This window comes from Corvus hawaiiensis, chromosome 1 (assembly GCF_020740725.1).
Source record: "Corvus hawaiiensis isolate bCorHaw1 chromosome 1, bCorHaw1.pri.cur, whole genome shotgun sequence".
Classification (NCBI taxonomy): Eukaryota; Metazoa; Chordata; class Aves; order Passeriformes; family Corvidae; genus Corvus; species Corvus hawaiiensis.
Window position 1 is genome coordinate 41,107,777 of NC_063213.1, and position 25,772 is coordinate 41,133,548.

Sequence of the window (25,772 nt, forward strand, 5' to 3'; positions counted from 1 at the left end):
GGGTTTTACCTTTTTCCCCCCCTGATACTCTTCCTCATCCCACTGTGGGGGAAAGGGGATGTGAGCAAGCAGCTGTGCGATAGTTGGTTGCTATCTGGGGTTAAACCACAACAGAAACTCAACCACAGACTCCAGGGCTCATACTGCAGCCACAGGTAGCTCACAGCTACCAGCTGTCCTCTGGGCTGCTCTTCAGAAGCTGCACAGGAAGAAAGCAGTTACTTATGGAAGAAAACTAAAGCAGTATTAATAACTGTGCAGCTTAAGAGAATTCTATACTGAGGAATCATTGCCATTCACGAATACAAAAAGGTCAATTTTTCTTTAAAAGCAACATTGGATTCTGCAGCTAATACAATAATGCAGGATATACCAAAATGCATCGCAGGTTTTTGTCACTCTTGGTTTCAATAGCTTTGGTAAGCCATACAGTTGCCTGTTTATTTTTACAAAAACAAGAAGAAGTGAAAATGGTATTTCAAAACAAATGCATGCTCTTTGCCCAAGTAAAATACATCACAGATGAACAACTGCAATTACTCTTGGTATAATTTCAGAATGAACACGGTCAGTCTCTATTAGAGGAGAGCTGGCCAATAAAAGGTATTAATACCAAGCACTTACTTGCAGGTGATGGGGTGCTGCATCCACTAGTTGGTGGGTGACTCTGGAGTCCATGGAGGGAAGGTAGTGACAGTCCACCAATGACGGGAGGAAAAAGTAAGGGATATGGTGCTGCTGGATAGTGAGTCATACGTCCATTCACGGCCGGTACCGGACATGTGCGGCTACTGGTTGTCATGTTAACACCTCACAGTGGACAAATGTTATGTTGCATCACTCCAGGCCAGACAATTAAATACCTCAAACTGTGAATGACGAGGGCTGTCAAGCCTGAAAGTACAGCTTGAGCTGGATTGTGTGATGATGAAAAGGTAATTCACTAGATCAGGTCCATCCTATATTTCATCACTGCTTCCTACTGTTCTCCCTTCTAGGACATTCTTGCTCTGGAGACCGTGGGTAGAAAGACTTCTTACTCTGGTATCAGGGTGCAGTTCAGTTGCTTATGCAAATGTTTCTCTGGAAGCACAGTTGCTCTGTACAGATGTGTACTGTGAAAGTCTGGGGGAAGAAAACAATATACTGATTATAATATACATATTTTTTTAAACATGCACATAGAAAAAGCTTTTTTCCCACTGTAACTTTTGTTAAGTTACCATTTATTTATCAGTATCCCATGAGATCGAACACCCATTAAGTTGATTTCCCTGCACAATCTGCTACCCCAAAAGCAATTTCTGGTGTGACGTAGTCATGTTGTGAAAACTTCCAGATTTAAAACCAACGTATCAATAATTACCTGAAATATTGATGCTGGGGGAGGAAAGAAAAATCAACTTCTAAAAAATTTCCATGTATGTAAAAGCTTTCAGTGTCCCCCTAAAAGCTACAAAACAAATGGCACTGAGGAGGCTCTCAACTTCCCTCATTGCCATGGCTCAGGCAGGGCACTGAGGCATGTGTCTGAGGATGATCTTGGGTTGGACTGTTAAAGCAGTAATTGGTTTAACAATGACTGTTTTTACAAGGAATAGTTAGTTTATCTTATTATCACTTAGGAGACACCTTACTGATCGTTCTCTCTTTTTTTTCTTTTTTTGAGAGGTAGGGGGAACTGCCCAAACAAAGAAGCACCTATTATTTCATAATCTGGGTGAGTAACATGACTCAATACACTGCTCCTGTGCTGTGGTAGGGAACTTGCTTGTTCTCATGACCACCATCTTCAAAGTCATCCAGAGCTACACACACCTTCCTCAGTGTTTCACCCAAACGGCTGCCACCTTTCAAGGGGTCCTCATTTTCTCAGGCTCTGTACTGAAAGCCCCAGGCTGAGAACAGGACGCGTCTTGTGATACTCTCACCCATGAAATTTGCTCCTGCCATAGCAGTTCAAGTCTGCATATGGCTGGAGCATATAGCAAATAGCATCTGCATATAGCAAATGGCTGGTGGTCTCTGAATCAACCTGCTGGGGCAATGCTACTGGTGTCTTAGAGATACTGTACTGGGAAGGCTGCAACCACTCTGTATTGCAAACACTGCTCCTGTGTACTCATGCAGTACTCCAAGCAACAGCCGGTGAGTGCTGCAGCTGAGCATCACCCTGCACGAAGAGTTTACTCATCTCCTCCAACACATGCTGTAAAAGAAAGACAGTGGGAGCCACAGAGCAAACTCAGCCACCCAAGAGTAAGGCAATCCATGGCTGCCTAAAGCTTTGTTTTCTGAAACAATGTACTACACTCTTGCATCTGCCACAGTCAGTGATCACTAACCACATCCACCACTATACAGCACTTTTATCTGTGATTCTTTGAAATTATAGCCTGAAATCAAAGGCAAGAGGATTTTTGGGTGGGAAAATAAAGGAGCAGTGAAATGATGTGTCAAGGTCACAAAGCAAAACTGATGCCAGAGGAGGAAAACTGCGACAACGCAACACTGACTATCACTACTGCTACTCAGGGCACCAGTTGTCAGTAAGAATTCAAATGAGCAAGGAGGAAAAAGAAAAAACCCAATTCAGATGCATATGTTTGCCTGTCAGAGAGCAGCAGAGTGTTTCTGCTCTGTGTGGAATACCAGCAAAGGTTACCAGCTGTGCATGTTTTCAGACAGCAGCTTCTGCCGAGTGCAGCCTGCTTGGGTATAACTGAAATGTAGCTTGTAAGTATTTGATAACTGTGTAAATTATGCACAAAATGCCTTTAATGCCAGTAGAAGCAAACGTATGCAGAGATGAGGCTGTAAGAAGGGGACATAGCAAGCTAAGGCATAGCTGCTGGTCAAGCTGAGCTCAAGGACCTGCCTGGAGACCAGCAAAACCAGGCAGACCTTGGGAGGCAGCCCCAGCCGCTAAAATACATCGACAACACAAAATGAGATGAACCATCGCTGGTGCCTGTTTTACCCAGCTAAGGCTTTACGAAGCTTAAGAGACAAGGAAAGTCAAGTATCAAAGGAACACGCAAAATTCTATAAAGCAATTCCATAGAAGCCGGCAAAAATACTACACTTTTAAGTGTTTGCAAAAAAAAGAACAGGAGAGGGATGCTAATGAATACCAGCCCTAAAAATGTGTGCATTAAATTAAACACAGAACAAGGTCATCTATTTTTAAGTGATGTAGGGCTTTGGAAACAAAATTCATCTTATAAAACTATCTAATACCTTCAATTATATTCCTATTAGCCAGAAAAATGCAGAGCTCATCATAACTTCAAAACGTTCCCAGAACAACATCAGATCTATTTGCATATTTAAGTGAAAAGTATTCAGAAAAAAAGCAACTCCTTCAGGACAGAGGGGAAAAAAGGCACTCAGGAAAACTGCTTGGTCACTTCTTCATTACTGAAGGAACATGATCTGTGATGAAGCTGGTGATGACAGAACACAGCAGTGTTATACCTCCTCAGTATCAAATACATATATTTACAGTGCCCAAAATAGGTTATAATCCTATAGTTTTGCATGCTTATAATTTTACGTGAGATATAGTTATAAACTGAAATTACTACATGAAAGTAAGTTTTTCTTGCCTTACTCAAAAATCACCTTCCTTTCACCACTCACGGCCAGAAATTTCCTGCAGATAGCTGTGCTGGAGATAAGCCTTCAGAACTTGCTCCTCTTCAGAGTTCTTCAGAAATTTACTTTCTATAGGCATGATACTCTAAACAGTGTATCATTTGACCCCAAGTAGCGTCCCTTGGGAGCACCAGGTTGTTCACACGGCTGAACATTTATGCAATGGTCAAGGAGCAAACTGTAGGCAGACGTCTACGTATCAGCAACTCCAGCTTCTTGTAAAGGAACAAATGCCACTCGTATTCTGTGGTTATCAAGGGACTTCAAGTCACCAGCTCTGGTAACAGAGATTACAGACCCATCACTTTCATCACTGCACAGCAGAGGACATCCCAAAGTAGAAACTGCTGCAGGACAGGAAACCCAACAATCAGTTGTTCCCATTCACACTAGTTCCATGAAACAACTCCCAGGATCCATTTCACTTTCACCAGACAGACACATTCATGTCCCTGAACTCACTGATGAGAACCTAGCACTGGACATCAGCCACAGATGTCTAGGCTGCATGTGATTCCAAGGTGAAAACATCTCTTTTGCCTAACTAAACCTGTACCATAGCTCAAAACACTGTATGGATGTCAGTTTTGTGAAGGAGATTTTCCTTTGTTGTCACTTGCCATGGTAAATACCCCACAGCTGACAAGCTTACCCTAAATGGGTCAGGAAGAGCCAGCTACCACAGCTGAGGACTTACCAAGAAGGAACAAGCTAAACTGACTGCAGAGTCACCTGGATGGTAGATGACCACCCATTCATGTGATGCAAGACCACAGATCTCTGCCCTGGAGGCAGAAGGCAAAATTCTCAAAAAATGGCTGTCATAAGGCACTTCAGAGCATCTCCTCAGCATACGATGAAAATCCTCTTCCATAGACCTCTCCTTAGTGACTGTTCATGAGTACAAGGCCCTTAGAACAAGCAGTATGGAAAAGGATCATACAGAAAAGTTCCTTTGAAGGTTCACCAAGAGATGATCACACTATGCACTACTCTGCATTGAACAGCAGCCAATGACTCTTCTTTGACAGAACATATGCCTCCTCCTCTTTGGTTTTTACAGGCCTTTTATTGACTTGACTTCAGTGATAAAGCAGATGGCCACAGGGGAAGGAGGTTACAGTAGCTCTAGTGCAGAGCAGAATATTTATCAGCTGCAGTTAATGCAGCAGGTGTATCTGTCTCTTCTGCATTTCTTCTCAGTGTTTGCACAGCTGAGAAGAAATTTAAAACTACAAATTTTCACATATAAGCTCCAAATTTTACTGGATAAACAGTAACCCAACTTTCCTTATTGTCTCTTAATTTCCTATGCATTTTGCACAGGCTCGACTACAGAAAATAGCTTTGCTCTTCAGACATCCGTCAGTTCTCCTAAAATACATTAAATGTATTGAGCCTCATTCATTATATTGCTGTTTAGCTTCCATTTGGTAACAATATTTGGTATTACTGTAACATAACTCATCCTTCTGAATTTTTCACTTGTATAAGATTTATTTGAATTCCTAAAATCCCTTTGCTTTATAGGTGACTTTGATGCACATCAACAGCTGGACAGGCAAGAAGCCAAGGCAGGAGGCTTGGCCAATTGTTCTGTGTCAGTAGGAAGGTTACACTCTGTCCTCCCTTTTACCAACAACACCCCAATTCCACATTCCTCTTCTTCCCCTCTCACTATCCATAGCAGGGAATTAAGTTGTCAGTATCGCAAGTAAAGCAGAATTTTTGCTTTTTTTTTCTTCCCTCACTTCTGAAAAGGTCAGTGGGGAGTTCTGCCCTACGTATGGCAATGTTTGAAATTCAGCAGTCATTTTAAGATATCCAAGATGTAGCACCCAGAAAACCTCTAAGCTGAATCTGCCATCCCTACACCCTTCTGCCATAGCAAACTGCTGTTGCTCTTCCTTTACAACTGGGGGAGGAAACCAGGAATGCAGGAGAGGCATCCCAACACGAGGACACGTTCTGCAGAGAGCCGGGCGCTTGGGAATTTGCTTCTCCAAGCCCTCGGTCTGCAGCATTGCTGCCCCCGAAGTTTCCAGGGTCACAGAGGAAGTCTCTTCTAAGTTCATTTCCCATTTTCCTGCCAATGCCAAACCCCCCGCCCCTCCCTTAAATCTCAGGCTAAAACAGGAACCTCTGGACTGGGAGGGCAGCCTGGACAGTAAGACAGGAGAGGCAAGTTGCTCTTCTCAGAGACACAAAAACAATTTCAGAGAAATTTTGCATATAAAACCTTTCAACAATATATTACATGTTTTTCCCAAGGGACAGAGCCGGTGGAGTTCTTATTTATTAGGTGGCTTCAAGACACATTCTAATGCTGTTTTCAAAACAAGTCAAGTTTTGAGAACCCTTACTGTATTTAATGTATAGTTTGTATTGAAATCCCTGATTATGCATATGCTTTCTATTATGCTGGCTGATGGTGTTGCATTCAGCGGTACTGAATAATTCAGCAGATTTAGCACGACTCAAGTGTAAATCAGTCAGATCCAGTAACACGATAACCACACTGCCTTTAAACTCTTAAAAATGCATGGAAACTTTTATTTGATAAAGAGGCGTACTGTGTTCTGCACCAGTTCTCACTGACTGTGAGATGTTGCATTTTTGTTTTCATGGCTATCCAACAAGATTTAATTAAACAATAAACTAGTTACCGTGGCAGAAGTAAAAAAAAAAAAAAAAAAAAGCCTTTGGAGTGTTATGTTTCCTTTATTAGCATAGTGATGTGAAACTAAACAGAAAAAGCAATCTAATAACAAACATTCCTTTGAGAAGGGCTCTGGGAGCAAAAGGACATCCACTTATTGTTCAGCCCATCCCATTGGTCCATATACGGCAATAAAGGTACAATAGAAGGAAACAGGAAACAGACTGGCACATCTGCATTATCTTATTAGAGGCTAATGGATATCTGAGAGGAACATGCATCTGATGCTGAATAGTCTGTACCAATCTCCGAAGCAATTACTCTTAATTAGTGGATTCTGTTTATAGATGGAACTTAGTGTACCCTTTTGTATCAAAGAGATGCAGGCATCTGGAGAGAGATATGTTTTTCTTAAAGGGAAAGCACTGCAGCACAATGTGAGGGTTGGGCTATTTTTTGGTTAAGGGTGGTTTTTTTTTTTTTTTTTTTTTTGGCAAATAAAAGCTCTCTGAAGCATAACATACTCTACTGTACTATTAATCAAAAGAGCATGCTGGTTTTAAAAAAAGTAAAGGGGGAAAAAAGACCATACTCTTAATCTCAAACTCTGAAAGTAAACACAGAAAGCTAATACTTGCATATGAATTATATGACAAAAACCACTTTGATGATAAGCAAATAAACAACTGAACCTAAAATTTCCAACCGCTGGCCAAAAAGCTTAAAATAGCAGCTTAAGTCAGAAGAACAACATCTGCATTTTGTATCTGCCAAGTCTGCAGCCAAAAAAAGTAAACCACTCTATATGACCAGATGCATGAATAAAAAAGCAAATGCATGAAACAGAACTTCAAAGTCAGATAATTGAAAAGCAGATCTGTAGCTCTTACATCCTATAACCACAACTGTCATATATTTTCAACTATAGGTGCAAGACTTATGGAAAGAAGGAAGATAAATTGTTGTAATAGAATTAAGACACTCTTACTATGACACTTTTCCTGAATCTTGGTATGCAAGATAGCTGCCTGCTGGGGGACTGTGAATTCCTTTTTGTCATAAAGCTGACACTTGCAAAATGGGTTTCTGTTTTATTTGGGGGTTTTCTCCCCTGACATTGCTAAGAGATAATTAATATAATTAATGCAATTGTTGTTTATTTGAAAATCCTATTGGGAAGTATAAAAAGGAGGGGGGAAAAGCTTCTTTCTCCCTAAGCAGCTATGCTTCGAATTGCCTGCATTGCAAACACACGCTGATATATGCCTGAAAAAGAGCAAATCTAAATCTGAAAGGGGAAAAGGGAAAAAAAAAAGTGAGACACAATGACATCCATTTATTTACACACCATACAACAGTACCCTGCTGTGCCAACTATTGATTTTAGTAGAACTGAGAGTCCATGTTGGAGAGGAGCAGCAGCTGTGAGTACATAGCTTGAATCCTCATATGGGAACAATACTCCATAAGCAGAATAACCTATTTCAGCCAACCTTCATGTATAACAACTAACATTAAAAACACACAGAGCTTACATTTCAAAAGCTGAAAGGCATCATGGTTATTTGCTCTGCAAAGGTTCAGGGGAGTTATTAATTTATTTGGGCTAACACAACCAAGAGGTGTGAAGGATTGGAAATCCATGCTTCACATGTCTCTTATTTTACAGAGATGTTAATTCTGTTCTATACTAACCATATTTAAGATCCTGCCACTGCATCAGGCAATTTCTCATCTTCTCCTGTTGTCTGCTGTTTTAAAGGGCTGTTTGTAACTGAGATGTGGGGTGGTTGGGTTTCTGGGGGGTTTCTTTTGTGGGGGGAAGGAGGCAGGGGATTGGTTGTTGCTTTTTTTTTTTTTTTACAGCTATCTGCATTTCATGTTTCTTTCATTACTCAGCAGTTGCCAAAACTATACTGAGAAGTAAAGATAAATGGTTGGGTCAGGTGATGGGGTTAACAATTTACTGTGTGTACTGCCCCGAGAGCCAGATATAGTAGAATTGGCTCATGTTTATGTACAGGATGAGAAGTTGATTTCCTGTGCAGTGGCTTTCAATCACCTCTGTAAGGGACTCTCTTGCACTTTTCTGCAGAGAATTCAAAGGGCTCTGAATACATTTTGTGCTGGTATATAGGACACTCTGCTTTGTAACTAAATGCATTCCTTACTTACTCTGTCACATTCAAAAAATCCTGAAGGACAGTCAAGAAAAAAAGTTCTCTTTCATCTATGGAAACCGAAGGAAAGGTAGCTGAGCTTCCTGCTCCCTGAGTTTTAAGTGAACTTGTACACTCACTACACTGCCCAAATTTAAAAGCTATTTCTTAATGCTTAAAACTGCTCTTTCAATGGAATTCAACACTTCTGTTCTTGCACTGTCATCTCTGTTGTTCCTTATTAACATTTCCAAGGATGTAAAACAGTAACTCCATACTAAGAATATCCTTCATGAGAGACTATCCCATGTCCTACAGAGGTTTAGAAAATCAGAGATTTGCCAGACCAAAGCTGCGGGGCTTTTCTGCAGACCAAACCTGTTTCCTTGTTTCTGCCCATCCACAAAACTCAAAAGAAAAAACACATCCCTTCTCTCAAACACAATTCAGATGACCCACAATTTAAACAGCACAGGGTAGTTAGCAAAAAAACAGCTCTTAAAAAGTAGGTAGGTGCCTCAAGTCACATAGAACCAGAAACTCCAGTATGAAGCTTTTCCCGCTCAAGGTGCTGTGCCTGTTGCTTTAGTTCTCTGTCCACATTTTCTCTGCAGGTGTCCTGTGTTCTTGCACAGTTTCTCCCTACAGTTCAGAAAAATGAGATTGGATTTAGCAATCCAAATTATCCTTTACTGTCCTATGTGTCCAATCAGATTTTTTTGTTCGTAGCTGCTTTTATGCAAGATGGCAACCACAAAGATGAGATACGATTGCTGGCAGGACTAAAGAACCTATCTCTTGGGCTCCCCCCTCATCATCAAGTCAAAGAAGGGAAAAAGAACCACAGATGACAAGAGATACTCTTGGGCTCCCCCCTCATCATCAAGTCACAGAAGGGAAAAAGAACCACAGGTAACAAAGGTAAGTTGCAACCAGCACCAATACACTTCTAGGATTTGGAAAGATTTACACAGGCTAACAGGTAGCACCTTAAACTGACAGCATATTCAACTATCCATGATCCTCACCCATGAAGGAAAGGTACCATCTCCAGTTAAGTTCAGAATGGAACATGCTCCCTGTCCAGCAAAAAAAAAATCTTCCTCTAAAGTCTCCTTAACTGGCAATTAATTGGTCTTTCCCCTTGCCTACAAGGCACCACAAGATAGCATCACATGGATTCCCAGCCAAAGCAAGCTTTTGTGAGAAGAGCTCTTGGAAAGAGACGGGAGGCCAAGGGAAGGGAGACTGAGTAAGCAAGAAAAACCACATCCTGCTGCCTATGTTCAGTAATGTCATACAGTATTATGGGATGTGCAGACATTTGCAAGTATGCCAATCGCTTCCCAAGTGGCGTTACAGCGAGGAGGAGTGAGGAATCCATCTGAAGCCTCCCCAGCATGCTCTCAGAATGCTCATCCTTAACTTTCTAGCTGATGAGAAACATGTCATGGTGACCAACAGCAAATACAGCACTTAACATCACTGCAACTACTAAAAAGGTCTTATACTGGCTGTTTATAACTTTTAAGAGGCCTCCGAGATCAGTAAGAGGGGGTCAAGTGATGTTATTGTTCTGGTGACAGACGGAAGATCCCTAGTAAATGATCGTGGCCTGGGAGTTATTAAAAGAACGGAGTACTTCATCAGCTCAGAAGCTGAAGAGGAAAGCAGCTTTGGAGGGCGGTTCCTTGACAGAAGAGTACATTTCTTTGGGAGGCCAACGGTCTACAGTCAGAACATGCACTGCAGAAACAGGATGACAAGAGATACTTTCTTAACGAGAGCACGAAGACAGGCAACACCAGTGACAACTTTTACTGGTACTGGTCTCAAAACCCCCATCAGTGAAGCCAGGAGTCAAGGAAAATGATTCATCAAATGCTCTATGAGTGGTGGGTGCAGAAAACATTAGTTTTGATGGCTGTGCTTTATCTGAACATCCACGTAGGTGATGTAAATTTGCCATAGCGTTATGTTGGGAAGGATCAGGGCAATTTAGACCTGCAGCCTTTGCTGTTAGTTTCTTGAATTGCTAGAGATGACTGTCCCAGCACAGAAGCAAGTCTCATCTCTCTGTTCAGACTTAGAGGTATCTTTCTGAGAAGTCCTGGTCCTAGCAAGACCACCACAATAAAGCAAAGCAGCACATCCTCTCCCTGCCCGAGGTCATTTGAGTAGTCTTCCTCTGCATGGGCCCATACAGGATATCTTTAGTGCCACTAAGGATGGAACCGTGTAGTTAGATTTATCCAGCCTGGATGTCTAGCCACAACCGCAAATATTGTCATTAGACTTGCTTTCATCACCAAATTAAGGCAGAAAATGCTCAACATATTTAATTTCTACTTTGTTCAGTATCTGGACAACCAGTAAATACAGATCCTTTTGTGCCCCGCTATGGCACAGATGTGCTGCCTGGAAAGGCACTGAAGGGTCAGTATGTGATCTTCACACACTGTGCAAAGAAGCAAACAGAGTTCAACAGTCACTGAGATAAAAAAAAAGATGAGAGTAAAATTCTGTTTAATTTGGAAAACATGCACTACAGCAGAAGGTTCTGCCTCAGCTCAGCACACTTCACTTTATAAGCCACACAAAGAAGCATCCTGCAAGAATCCACTTAACTGCAAAGAAAAATTCTGCTATCTGGAGTAATCTAAACTCATTGTTAGGATGAGCATGTGGATTCACGCAAAAAATGAATAATGTTTATTCAGGAGGCTGTCTGAGAAACCTGAAAGAGGATTTTGTAGGGCTTGTGCCTGAATTGTGAAATAATGTAGACTTCTCAATCCCCCAAGATCTGGGAGGCAAGACACTATGCTCAGGAGGTAGGTTCAATCTGTTAGCAGTCCAGTTTTCTGCACCACAAGGCTGGAAGTTCTATTTCCTCTGAGCTAGAGGAGTTTGCATCCCTGCTGCACCCATTTGTCAAGTGAGGACGGTCATCCAAGTGGAACAGGGGGAAAAAGAGGGTTCAAGCACTGGTTGTGAACTTTGTTTGTGAAGACTAGTCTGTTGGACTAGAGGTGCATCTATCATCTTAATATCATGGAGGTGTGGACGCTGTGCTAACACAAAATAACTTAACACACATAATTTATCACCTTTTGTTATATATGTCAAGTCTAGTAGTCTGTCTGCTGAAAGGTTCTGCAATTCCTCTGAGTTATTAGAGTCTTCTGTCCTACTTTACCCAGAAGACGACATTTCTGCTGTCTACGTCAGGCTCCTGAACCTTCACTTATTACATATCACAAGTTCCAATATATTCCCAGCAAGACTCCCTGAGGGTCAGCAGAATATGCCAGAGGGCTGGTGGAGATTATGAACATCTATTTTAAAACCTCTGTTCTCTGTAGCTCCCTGTCACAGGAACAATAGGGTAGCAAAATTAGGAACAAGCACAGCCATTAACTAGGAGGGGACAAAGCCATAGCATGGATCACAGAACAAAAATAGCATTTTTATTGTCAATATTTTGCTTAACAGGGAACCAATAAAGCAATTGCAAAATGCTAATAATACACTGAGATAACACTGCACATGTAAGCACCTTCAGAGCCATCCTCTGAATCATCTGAAAATGTTGCAAAAACCTTATCAGTCAGGTCATAAGGACAGAGGCGCAATAATCAATCACAGTAGCCACAAAACCAGCATATCTTTTCCACATTCTAACATGCAGAAGATCTATATCCCAGAATTGTCTGCTAGAGGTGCTGGACAGATGGATTACATTGTCAGAAAGACCAACATGAACTATGACCTTACATTTCACATCCAAAAGCAACTACGAGGAACCTAAGCGCTGACAAAATTCAAGGAGACTTGTGTCATGCCCGCCAGTCTGCAAGGCAGGACTTCTGATACAACACAAAGGTATTCTTGCAGAGTAAGCAAGTGTGTGGATTAACTGCACAGCAATCATTCCCAACAAGCCCTTTTCTGAAAGGATCTTTCCACTGGTAAATGCAAGACAACTTTCCTGCTTCTATGAGCTGAGAAACCAGCCTGAATTACTTCATGTTCACTGTGCAGAAAGAAGTTGATGCAGACTCTAAGGAATGGAGACAGGTAATACACCACCATGCAGCACTTAGACCTGCCCAAACCTGCCATCATATTTAAATATTTCAGCTATAACCTGGATCAAACACTTATCAGGGCAGCATTTAGCTTCTGAATGTATTGGGATCACTAATCTTTCAGCTTCACGGGCAAAGTAATCTATTAAAATAATGAATTTTGAAAACATTTAAGAAAGTAACAGTGAGCATTTTCATAATTAGGTCATGAGATGTGGGTTAAGAGCAAAGCTCTCAAAAACATTTCAAATCCCCAGGAGATGCTAAACTTGGCTAACAGTGCCAAAGATGACTCCTCCTGTGGAAAGACAGTGTGGTTCACGCAGGGCTTCTTCCAACAAGCCTCCAACCAATTCTGAACCACCACAAGCAGAACAACAGCAAGGATACTCAGCCTTGGCAACAAGATGCTCATTTCTGCAACCTCCAACCCACACACATCAATAAATGTAAGCCAGTAAGAGAAGCAATGCTCTCAAAGCTCCCAGCAGCACTTTTACCCCCATGACAGCAGTCAAGCTCAGTGTGCTGCTGAGTATAAGCCAGACCCATCTCCTGGTACTGACAGCACCATGTCTGCAGCAGTAACCCATCCTTCATCTGTGCTTACCAGGCTGTGCAGTCTGAGCCACTTTGCCAGGTACTCTGCATTTATTGTCTAAAAAACATATATCCAGAGCCAGATAGCTGGGCAGGTGTGCATTCCATACCACTCGTTACGTGTCTGGTAACTGCCCTTCCCCACTATAGCAGAATGATCTTACCAAGGCTCTTCCTGCATGATTTTCAGGACAGCAGCACTTCACAAGTCAGTGGACCAATGCACTACAAAGAACACAGAGGAGTGAGAAGCCTGAAAGCCCAGCTGGGTGCCCAAGGCTGATAAGACAATCTGATTTAACCATGCAAATACCAGCAGCCAAGTAGAGCATGTCTTGGAATTGGGAACATCAAACCAGACATGTCACAACAAAGAGTGCTTTTCTAACAGCACCTGAAGTTCCTTCAACAGATGCACATTAGGTGAGCAAATTAATTAATCCCCAAGGAAAAAAAAAAGAAAAGAAAAAAAAAAAGAAAAAAGAAAAAAGAAAAAAAAAAACCACAAACCAAAACAGGATCTCGGTTACTGAGATAAAGCCATTCAAAATCCACTCATGTCTTTTGTGATTATAATCAGGCCAAAAAATCACTAAGCGGAATAGTCCACTCAGAGATGGCTGGAAGATACATGTTGGTTCAAGCACATCCCTCAGTATTATTCCAACTGCATCCTCTTTCCAGCTAATGGTGTCTGTGCCAACTGAGAGTCAGGCAGTTGTCCATTACACAGGGTCTCAAAGAGCACCATATGCTAAAGCAAATCCAAAGTAAGCAGAAAAAACCAATTCGTTTCCTCAAAACGACACACAAGCAAGAGAATGCAATAAAGATGCCAGCTAATGGAAATAATCTCTCAAAATAAGTGACATCTGTAAAGGCTGTCACTTCCTTTATATAAGCCACAGTTCTTAAAGATATTCCACCCATATGGCTCTCCAATTCTCAATGTGGAGTCCATCACTATGGGGACTGAGAGATGAAGAGAATCATGTTGCTCCACACTTCATATCCAAGTTTATGAGGGAGAGGGGAAGGAACCGCAAGTGGGAAGAAAAATGACCATGCTGGGTACAGTCACTGTTGCTTCATTTGATGGCAAATGTGAAGATCCCCCTTTCATCAATGCCAAGCTTGTGTTGCACTGTCAGAGTTCCACAGTGACAAAAGCCTGAAAAAAACCACCTCAGCCTATATAAATAATTATTTAAAGTGAAAAGTGACCAAATTGTGTAGAATACTTCAATATTCATGGACATATTACAAGCAACATACCTGACTGAATGACACATGAAAGAATATTCTAAGAAAAATGATGCAGAGCTCTAACATAGAAAGAGATGGAAGAGATTTTGAAGATCATTAAGAAAAAGCACCCTGTGGAACATTATTTCGTATAAATAGCTGCCTTTGCAACATGGACCAGATCTCATATTCATGCAGCCACTCTGCCCCTGTTTTTGCCAGACAAAACCACATGGGGATTTTTTAATAGTATACATCAGAAATCAGGAGATATACTCCTGCAGTAATAATGGGAGTCCAGGTGTTAAAGAAAACCATAAGATCTCCTCCCTTCTAGCACACTTTCTAATCACAGTAATACGCCTAGACTAGAGTTTTACCATGTGTGAGCTATGACAACTTTTTCCTCCACGTGTTTGAACAGTAATGATGGGACTTAACAATAATAAAAAAAGAGTCAGGTGTATTGTCTTTATTATAAGAGTATAAGGGGTTTGAAACAGAAAGAAATACCTGTTCTCTTGTACAAAGAGGAATGTAAAAACGTAGCCTCTGCATGTCTGATCTAAGCATCAAAGACTAAATGCCTAGAAGTAGAATAATACGAACATTTGAGAAATGCTATAAGTGAGAACATAAATTCCACCCTAGCATTTGATTTAGTGATAATCCTCCAAAACCAGTTCTGCATCTGATAAATACAGGTTTAAGATCCAGTTGTTGACACATGGTAAGGAAATGAAACACATTCTCCCTATATGAAGTTCACATTTTTCTGGGTGAAACAAAGCACAGTTGTACCTCGTGTCTCTAAGGCACCTTTTAAAGCAATAAGGAGAACTGAAAGGCATCTACATGCAGCAGTTTTATCTGACGTGCTAAAAGGATCTCAGTTAAATAGCCTGACTGTCACATCCACTCTTAAGCCTTTGAAAAATAAGGAAATCCAATTTAAGATTTAAGCAACAAACCCAAGACACACAGTTCCTTGGCATTACAACTCTGCTTCACATATCTCACTTCAGAGGTAGGTCAGTTTCTCACTGCATCTCTTCAGCTCAAGCAAAATAAAAAGAGCTTTAACAGAAATGAGTGAAGGTAGGAAGTTTGGTTCACTAGAACATCACCGTTCATTATTAATAACAACCACAATAATAATATACGCTCCTTTAAGAAATTCTCCACTTTTAAAGAAGAAATAGAAACATTAACAGGTCTGGCCAGTGGCAATGAAGGGACCCAGCTCATATCCTTCTGGATAGAATCCATCATTTACGCATGTACCAGCCAACCAAGACTTTGTCCCTTAATTTTTAAAAGCATGTAATTCTAAATAATTATGTTGCTCAGTGGTCCTGAGTACTACTGAACTCATCAAATGCATCAAATGGGAAGCTAAGTTTTATAATTTAAAACATGCGTACACATAAAAAGGGAGAGGGAGGAAAAAAAAAGACAGTTTTTCAAAACAACATACAAAATTACATAGCAACAGTGTAAAAGCTTCTGAACAATTTCCTTTCCCTTGCCTCCAATGGAGGGTTTATTCCAGAGAGACAACCCTCAGCAGACAAAGCCTGCTTTTAAACATAGGAACACAGGAATTGCTATACTGGGTCAGATTAATAGTACATTTAGTTCAGTAACCTCTTATTTGACAGCAGCCAGAATCAGATGCTTTAGGGAAAGGATGAAGAAATCTCTAGGAGAGCAATTACAGAAAAAACTTTCCCATAAAATTTCTTTCCAGCTCACATCATCTACTGGATGGCTTATGCCCTGTAACAGGAGATTTTCTTCTCGTCTTTTTGTTTGTTTTTGCTAGCCTGAATAATACAAATACCACTAAATAATACCCCAAGCACCGTGGATATCTTCTCTATCTATAGCCCATATGTTTTTAATCCTCAAAATTGTTGGCCCTAGCAGAATTGAGAGTCACAGAGTTTCAACATCACCAGCTCGCTGTTTAAAATAATATTCTGCTCTGCTTTTAAATAACTCATGTTTTCCCTGGGTAATCCTGTGTGGTGATAGCACCCAGTATACCACAGTAAAAGAAAAGTTAAGTGGATTTAACTCACCTTCTTCAAGATTCCCTTCTGGTCTGCTCTTCTCAACACAGTTTACTGCAGTGACTTTTAAGAAAGCAGAAGGAGAAGGCAGAAATGCCTCCAAAATTCCTTCCCCCATAGCAAATGTTTCAGGTTTCCTTCAGAACAAATATTAGTTCCTTTGTCAAATTTACTTGTTCATCTTAATTGCTAGTATACACTTCTTCAAATGTCACCCTTCCAGTTAACAACTTCCTTAGATTTCAGGGCAAACACTTTTCAGGGCAGGAAAAAAAATTGATTCTTGAATAAGCCAAGAGTAGCAAGTCATTTTTCTAATTAAGGCATTGACTTTCTACTAAGATTGTACTAGAATTATCTGTATAGTCACTTCCATGTTAAAACCCTAGGTAAATATTAGTAAAGAAACAATTACACCAATTAATAATAGCAGCTGACAGCTAAACACTACCAAGAGGACTCCATTCTCTCCTGAGGCAAACACAATGCCAGATTCCAAATGAAGGCAGAAGGGGAATAATACGGACCCAAGCTGTCCAAAACCTGTATTTGCATCTGCAAGTAAACACTTGAACTCTGTAAACACCAAGCCATTACCAGTCTGCTCGCCATGCTCTCAACCAGGCCACAGCAAACAGCTAATGGGAAAGCTCCAGGCAAGCAGGGATACTCTGCCTCTCTGGCAGCGTGCCCCATCCATTGACCTCTGGTTGGCTTTAGGGTCACTTGGGATTCATCCACGCTGGCTGAAGACTGTCGGCTGCCTCCAGGATTTCTGGAGAAGGTTGAGCATTTGCAATTTTTCCTAATATATTCATGTTGTCCATGTCCATACGTCTTCATCTGCAAGTCAGCTCAAGCATGGAAACGACTAGAGCATGAGCAAGTATTAGACTAAATTATTTCAGCAATCACATTACTTTCGGTAGGCTGCCTTTTGCCAAACCAAAGCATCTGCAGCTCAGAAATGTAACTTCTAAATTTAAAAACTTTGCAAAAAAGTGAACCAGTTCACATAGATCTGGACGGCGACAATCCTCCAAAAGTTATTGCTGTGAATAACACCAGCATAAGCAAATCAGCCCTCTGAAATCACTTCAGGCAGAATACCTGAACAAGGAAAGCCTACATGGGGTCATTTTTCTTAATTTTCATTTTTGAACAACTTTTTAAACATTCATTTAAATAAAAATGAAAATAAACAAACATTCATAAGCAAAAATTCACACACAGTGTGAGTATCATACATCAAGGCTTCCCAGTCTCATTTAAAATTACATTCTCCCATTCAATTCCACCTGTCTCTAGTCAAAGGACACAGCAGAAATGCCAAGAGTCTGGTCACAGTTTGAGGAATTGAAAGAGGAATTGGATGCACAGAAACAGCCACTGATGGAGAGCTGGGAAGTCTCCCACTTGTATCCCCCTCATCTCTTACTGCAGGCCTTCCGAACAAATTCAGTGAAAGGAAGCCATCACATAGGCAGATAAAAAAGGAAACCAGGTTTATATCCAGGGGCCAGCTCATACTCTCAGGTGATCTGCCCCTCACAATTCCTCATGGGTATAAAAAGCAAATACCATCACCCATCAGACAGAACAGGGAAACAGTGCTCCTGATCCCACCACAGCTGCTCAAAGTGTCTTATGTACAAAGCAAGATGGAATAAAATGGACGCATTCAGGATTTTACGACTCTCACTATAATGCTTTTCTTTATTATTCACAGGATTTAGGAGAAGCTTACCCCACCATCAAGGAGAGTCAGAGGCTCAAAATAACAGAGTTGCACTAGCTTCAAAGTGAAAAAAAGAAACTATAAATCAACCAGCTTAACTGGTATGTCTCTAAAAGGGAGAACGTGTAAGAAGAAAGCTCAAAAATATTAGAAACCACTTCTGAGCACTGTCAAGCTGACTGAAATCTTAAGAGTTTGGGGGGAAAAAAAAGGAAAGTGTTGTGACAAGTAATCTAAACAAATGTTAAAAGTGAAGTTTGACAAAGATGAAATATCTGCCAAACACCCAAAACATAAATGAAACTGCCATTCAGCCAGGGCCAAATAAAACAAGATGCAGCCAGGCACTTTCTGACAGAACAGTAAGGGCATTGTTAGGTCTTCTTATAGACCTCCTTTCTTCATGCAAAAAAAAAAACAAACCAGGAGGGTAAAAAAAAAAGGCACACCACTATGTGGCAAAGTGTGCCTCCACTTCAGTGCACACCTCAGGCTCTCTGTTTATCTGTGAAAGAATGAGGGGGTTCTCCATGCTTTCTGCTGAGCACTGGGGTGCTGCAACTGCTGGAGGTTTCCAAGGACCAGAGCAGGAGGAGATGTTGAAAGATGACAGGGAAAGTCCAGCAGGAGGAAGGAGAGAGTTTGGGGGAGCGGTAAGCTCATCTGAAACATTTAGCAAGATTTTACGCCTATTTGGTTTCAAAGGCTAATTAGCATTTTGAATAAAGGGCCTCTTCACTAAACAAGTAAACACCTCATCCTTCCAGGGACTGCCAAAAATCAAAGTTACCAAATGAACATATACAAGGTCTTTAAACTTCTAATGAACAATAAAACTATTTTCCCCATAAATTTCCAAATAAAGAAGCATAATACAGCACAGAGAGTACAATGCCAAAAAAAACCCAACCCAGAAAAACCCAGCTCATAAACTCTGCAGGTTTTCTGAACAGTATTTTGATCTTTCCAGAAAGGAACAGTAAAAGCAGCTTATTCCCCACTACAAGCTAAATTTTAGGATCAAAAGGATAGCGAAGTACATACATTTAATTAGCAGGGAGAATACAAAAGCCCATTAATGGAAAAATGGAAAACAAAACACAATCTGGAAACAAAAATACACTATAAATGTTACAGACAGACACTGGTGTGTGTTCCTCTGTTCATGGCAACAGTTCAGGAAGAGTAACTTCTGAAAGCAGCATGCTGACTTCCAACTCACAGCTTTTCAGGATATTCACCCTTCTGTGACTGCTTAACATGATCTCCTCTATTTACACTGACTTTTTTTGCAACTGTTATCGTACGGTTATTAAAATGAACAGGCAGAGTCACAGAAACACCGCAGCAACCAATGCCAGTGACTGAATAAAAGACACTACTTCAGCCCACGCTTTTGCTTGTAACTTGGGCAGCTTCGAGATTTTTGTTGGCAGCATCCTCTGTGCAGGTCAGGAGAGCCCAGGAGCAATGCTTCAAGTGTGTGCTGTGGCTGCCCCAGGGATGTAAGCCATAGTATGACCCCTACTTAAAGCAGCAGAGGTGTTAGCGCAGAGCACCCACTTCCACGTCTGGCCTCCTGACCACCCAAACCAGTGGAGTCATAGGGTGGTGAGGGCTCACACCAACCCAGGGCTGCTCCTGGGAACAATAGCAATTGTGCCCTAGTTCAGCTGCAGCCTTCAAGCAGCAGGGTCCCTAGGATATACTGGAGCCTCCCTGCCCTAAAGCACCCACCCACCCAGAGGAGCTCTGCTGAGAAGCAGATCTCTCATGGCCACCTCCCGTGTGAGCAGCCCTGCAAACCCATTCCACCTCGCCACACTAACTACAGCTGAGATACAGCACCTAGACTTGCAAAATTTTCTCTGAGTGCACATACATACACAGCCATGCTGTTTTGTGAGAGGGTTTATGTCCTCAGACACAAAGAATTCATCACTTTAGCCTTGGCCTGCATTATAGCTATTCCCTCACAAGTGTCCCATGTGTTTCTATATAGGCTGGTTGTAGTTGCCATACATTTTAATTAATTCTACACATAAGAACTGCATTTTATACAAATGCATTTTTGCGGTTTCCAGTTCAGAACAGCCTTTAGTCAGACTTTAGAAGTTCAGCTCTGTCCTATTATAAATACAGGCCATAATAAATTGAGGAAAGCCAAAGTGTTTCCTGCTTTGTTTGCAGGATGGAAACCCTTTTAACATTTCATTATGATAAAGATGATTATGGGCAAACAACAGTATTTATTTTTAAATTTATTCGTTGATTTAAGCTTTATTTTAAACCTGCTAGCAAAAAAAAAACCAGAAAAAACAACTTTGACTTCATTAATTACAAAATTAACCTTTAAAACCATCATATGTCATCTATCACTAGTTTTACTACTTCTAAAACATGAATGCATTGGGACTGCCAGGGTCTGGAGTCTCAGACAGGAGGGGATGGCCACTGCCGATCCATGGAGTGAGCATACGCTCCTGCTGCTGCCAACCCATTCTGGCCCCAAGCAGCTGGTATGAAGCTGATATGAGCCAAGGTTGTAAACACCAAGTGAAGTAATCCCTGCAACTGCATCTTCTAAAAGCCCAAGAAAGGAATCCTAAGAAAAACTGAAATTAAAAAATTGTATATACGCTTTCCAACCTTAAGTTTTCCACACCTCCAGACCAGTTCTTATCAGAGGGCTACCTGTATTCTGCTTGCATCTAACAGCCTCCATGATTCAAGGGACAGAAATCCCAGCTGCACACTATGCAATTCTTCATGCAGCTCCTTTCTTACCCTTGTAGCCAGAAAATGCTAAGAGAGGTTCACACAGGGCTGGAAGCAAGCCTCACTAGGCACTGAGGCATCATCCAGAGTGAGCAACCTGGGTGCAGGGAGACCATCACAGCTCATGGGGTCAGTCAGATGGAAACTCAGAAAGCCAGAAATGGGAAGGTCACAAACCACGACTCTTCCAGAAAAGAACATTTCAGAAGCACCAGGAAACAACTCTAGGGTTTTTTTCAGGGGTTAGTGAGGAAGGAGATGAGTATACCACATAAGGGGTCCCCAAGGCTGCATCTCACCTCAATGGGACTTAAAAAGAAACACAGGCAAACCAACAAACTTCAAGGCTTACTATTCCCATTAGGATTTAAGGGATTCCTGAGGGTGGTATTCCCACCAGGGTTAGGCAAACATATGCCTCTTAATATCTTAAAGCTGGAACTAGATTGCATCCATCTCAGAGAAGAAGCAGCTCAAAGGTCCACATAAAAAGGTGCAAGCGTACCTTTTTTGTTCGGCAATCTCAGTTTATTGCTTATAGTCTACATGGGAAAAATAAATCCAGAGACCATATTGCCTGCTTTGTATTTTAATTAAGTAAGTGCCTGGAAATAAGTCATAGGTTTTTTTCCACTGCTTTCTCTTGCTAGCTGCCCAAACACAGGCTTTTCCATAACCTTGTCATGGATCAAGTTATTAATAAAATACAAACAAAAACCATACTGGCACATAAGTTAATTAAAATGTCTCTACCAATTTCACCTTTACTTCTCTTCTCAGAAATGAATACTCCCTCCTTTGACACAACCCCCCGTATTCTGTAATCCCAATGTCTCTCCAGCTATCTGTGGTTATTTTGCCATTACAGCATATGGTGTTTCAGAGAGGCTTTGACAGTGCCATTTCCTTACCCGCTCCCAAAGACGCACAGACTGAATTCCATTCATTGTGGGAAATTTGTTCATGTCCAATTTACCCAATGCTCTCTGCAACAATTTTGTGTTATGAATGGCTATTGTTAGCCTGCTGATGTTCACTCCACAAAAAACGGGGTTTGGGGGGGTTTGGTTTTTTTACTGGTTGGTTTTCGTGGCTTTTTTTTCAATAGTCTGCCAAAGAAAAATACTGGGAGGGGACACAGCTGGGACAGCCAGCCTGCACTGACCGAAGGGATACTCCAGACCACATTATGTTGTGCTTGGCAATGAATGCTCAAGGAATAGAGGAGAAAGGGGCAATGTTCATGGTCATGGTGTTTGTCTTCCCAAGCAACTGCCATGTGTGCTGAGGCCATGCTTCCCAGGAAGCAGCTGGATGCCTGCCTGCTGATTTGAAGTAGTGAATGAATTACTCTTTTTTGCTTTGCTTCCTTGTACAGCTCTTGCTGTCATGATTAAAATGTCATTATCTTGAGCCACAAATCTTCTCACCTTCCTTCTATTTTCTCTCCATCTCATGGGAGAGTGCAGGAGTGAGCAACCGTGTGGGTAACTGGCGGTTAGCCAAGGCTAACCCAACACAAGGCTACAACTGCCAATAATTTTCTTCTTGACCTCCTTCTTCATCTCTAGTTATCTTCTGTTTAATTAATCTAATTAACCCATATTAATTTAGCAGATCAAAGAAAATCTTGACATAACAGCTGACTCAGTTAGCATCACTGCATGCTTGGAATCACAACAGATTTATACAAAGTCACTGCCTGAAGTTGGATGTCCTCCTTAGGCCACCCTCACTCTCTCTAATCCACAAAATAAATGTAATGTTTTAATTTCTAAGAATTATTTCAGGCAATCCTTAGGACATGACAACAGAAAGAATATCAGAACTGCAAGACCCCAACTGATCCAGGTGGTAGTAACTCAATCAAGCTGTGTTGGATATGTGTGATGGATGGGGAGGGCACTGACAGATCCCAGATGAATGACCCTGAAAAGCTGTGAAGTTGTTCATATCTTTGTCAAATGAGCATAAAGACATTAATGAACCAAAATTACTTACTCAGGCACTTCAGAGTTGTACATAACCACATAGGGCACAGGGGAGTGGCGGCTGGATTGTATCTTCAGATCTGACAGTGATTCGCTAGTGACTTCAGGAAAGTCATTTGAACTCCATCTGACTCAATTTTTCCATTTGTGAAATGGAAATCAACATGCACTTCCATTTGAAGATAAGTGAAATACTCAAGGCTGGCAACATCATTAACTCTAAGTAACTAATAGCTATTAGTACCTGGTGTACGCGATTGCCCCTCTAAGCGGCTTTCCTGGGGGTATGGGGGAGCATGACTTACAGCTCAGCACAGATAACAACTTCATTTCAATAGCCATTCTGAAAAGGGCAGTGAACACGCTCCTAAATGAATTCCACACCCCAAATCAATTCAGTGCCTAAGAATAAAAAAAGTATCCACTGGAAAATAAGACAACATATTCCAAGAAGGCTGTTTTATCTATCTGATATGTTTCCTGCATCTTGTGGTGATTTACCGTAATAGGCAATAACTAGTGTACATTATATCTAGTTTTTAATAACCACACTTCCATTATATTTCATTTCCCAAAGGGACTATTTGTGTTTTTTCATATCTTTTAACTGTAAAACTGTAAACTGCTGTAATCAAGTATTGCTTTCCCTTGTATTCTGGACATCCTCAGTTGATTATAATCACTGCCTGCTGAACTTACCTTCAAAATGTTAATCAGGAATTGAAATAAAAATTGGTATTATTACATTATGTACTGCCCCATTTATTCACTCTTCTCTTCTTAACACAGGACACACAGAATACAAAGAACTATAAAACAGAAAAGAGAAAAAAAAACAAACAGAAAAGTAAAAAAATAAAAACAAAACAAAAAAGTATGAAAAAGGCAGGGGAAAATAAAAAGAAAGAAAACTAAACAAAAAAACCTCAAACAAAAACAAAAAACCAAACAAACAAAACAACAAAACAAAATCAAAACACCAAACCTCCAAAAACTGGCTTTGCAGAAGAGGAGAATTAGAGAAGACAGTTAAAAAAAGTGAAAGCCCATGCTGTTGAACCTGATGTCTGTAAAAGAGATGTAGGCTGACAAACTATGTTTTGAGGTACTTGTACAACATCAACTGTAACTCTGGATAAAATACACAAAAAACTCATTTTAAAGTACATTTAAAAAGAGCACATCTGTATATGGTACACTACTTTTTTGGGAATTAGTGACTTGGTCCCACAAGCACCTACCAAAGACTGCATGAGGGGAATGCATTTTAGAAGGTGTCAACAAAAACAAGCATGTAAGTGTGTAAATCAAGTTGTAAAGTCAGCAGCATTTTCCAAAATGAATCCAAATTTAGGGGAACTGATATGTTCAGACAGATGCCATGACTGAAAGGGTGACTGGATACTACCACAGTGACATTTTCAGCAGCCTCATACACAACATTTCAGATTTCGAGGTTTCCAGCACCATAACAATGCCCTGCCGGGAAGATCTAAGATCCTTGGTTTAACTTACACCCAGCACAAAGGATGCATGCATGCACACACGCACACACACACACACACACACAGTGGTTTAGTTTTCTCTGCTCTAACACAGAAAGCTAATACTACAAACTAACAAAAAAAACCTCCAGTGGGGTCCATTACTTTATCTTGACCAGTACAACCTAAAGGCTGGCTATAATTGAATCCAGAAGAGTAAGACACAACCATGGCCTTCTTGAAAGTAAAGCTCTCCTGAGGAAAGAGTTTTAGTGGAACACATAGAACTTTAACTGGACACGGTCACTGTCACCATTGTTACCAGAAGTAACAAACATTTCTTAGCTTCCTTCAGAAGAAGAAAGGGATCAGCATTTGCAAGAAAGATTTGGGAAAACTGTACAAAAGCAAAGTTGGACAGATACATTCAGCCAGCTGGAAAATAAAATCAATGAGCTAAAAGCATTATTAATTGAGACAAGTGAATATGGACAGAGTCAAAGCTACTGACAGAGAAGAGGAGATAAAGCAGACAAACCATTATCACCAAAAGTAAATAACATTGAATCAACCAGATATGATCAAAGGAGCATGGTTATAAGTACTGGTGATATTACCTCTGAATTTGATTTATTTTATCTTAAGTCACAGTATATATCACTTAAGCAAGCCAGTTCCTTCCAGGTATCTTGCTAATATCCCTTAACAGAAACAAGACTGGATGCCCAGACAGTAACAGATTAAATGAAAAGGCAAAAAAAAACCCCTAACTAGATAGAAAGGAATTATAAACTCAGTACAGCTAACAAATCTCCTATGTACAGAAAAGCAAGAAGCCACTATCATCATACAGTCTGGCCAATCACAAACACAGGGCATGTATTTTCCCCCACAACCTGGATTAGCATAATTCCCTATTTATATAAAAGGAAAGACTTCAAATGGTGGCATGCCCCTCACTTCTCCCATTAAACTCTCTTCCCTTGTCCTCTCCCATTCATGGTTACAGTGTGCATACTGAAGGAACAGCTGTAGAACTGATGCCCATGGAGCAGGGACCAGCCCCCAGGAAGTGCCTGCCTGTGTAGCAGCACTGACTTTCTCCTGGTCTGATGTGTCCAACATACCTGGTTTAGATCCCTGCTTCAAAAAGAGAGGTCTGTATGAAAATTTTATCTAATGGAAACAACAATATCCATGATGTGGTAGGTAGTATCCTTCACTTTAAGTAAGTATCAATCCAGACACCTATCAGAGAGGACTATGGTTCTGATTTCAGGATAACATGAGTTCAC

General features: G+C 40.9%; 1 protein-coding gene across 7 annotated transcripts in view; it reads right to left on the reverse strand.

The window, feature by feature from the left end:
* Nucleotides 1-25,772, reverse strand: part of RARB (retinoic acid receptor beta) — a 324,309-nt gene that overhangs the window by 193,097 nt on the left and 105,440 nt on the right. For all 7 annotated transcript variants that reach the window (XM_048301822.1, XM_048301837.1, XM_048301814.1 and 4 more), the window contains one exon: nucleotides 625-1,125. In XM_048301822.1, coding sequence (XP_048157779.1) covers nucleotides 625-802 — 178 coding nt within the window. In that variant the 5' untranslated portion in view covers nucleotides 803-1,125. The remainder of the gene's footprint in view (nucleotides 1-624; nucleotides 1,126-25,772) is intronic.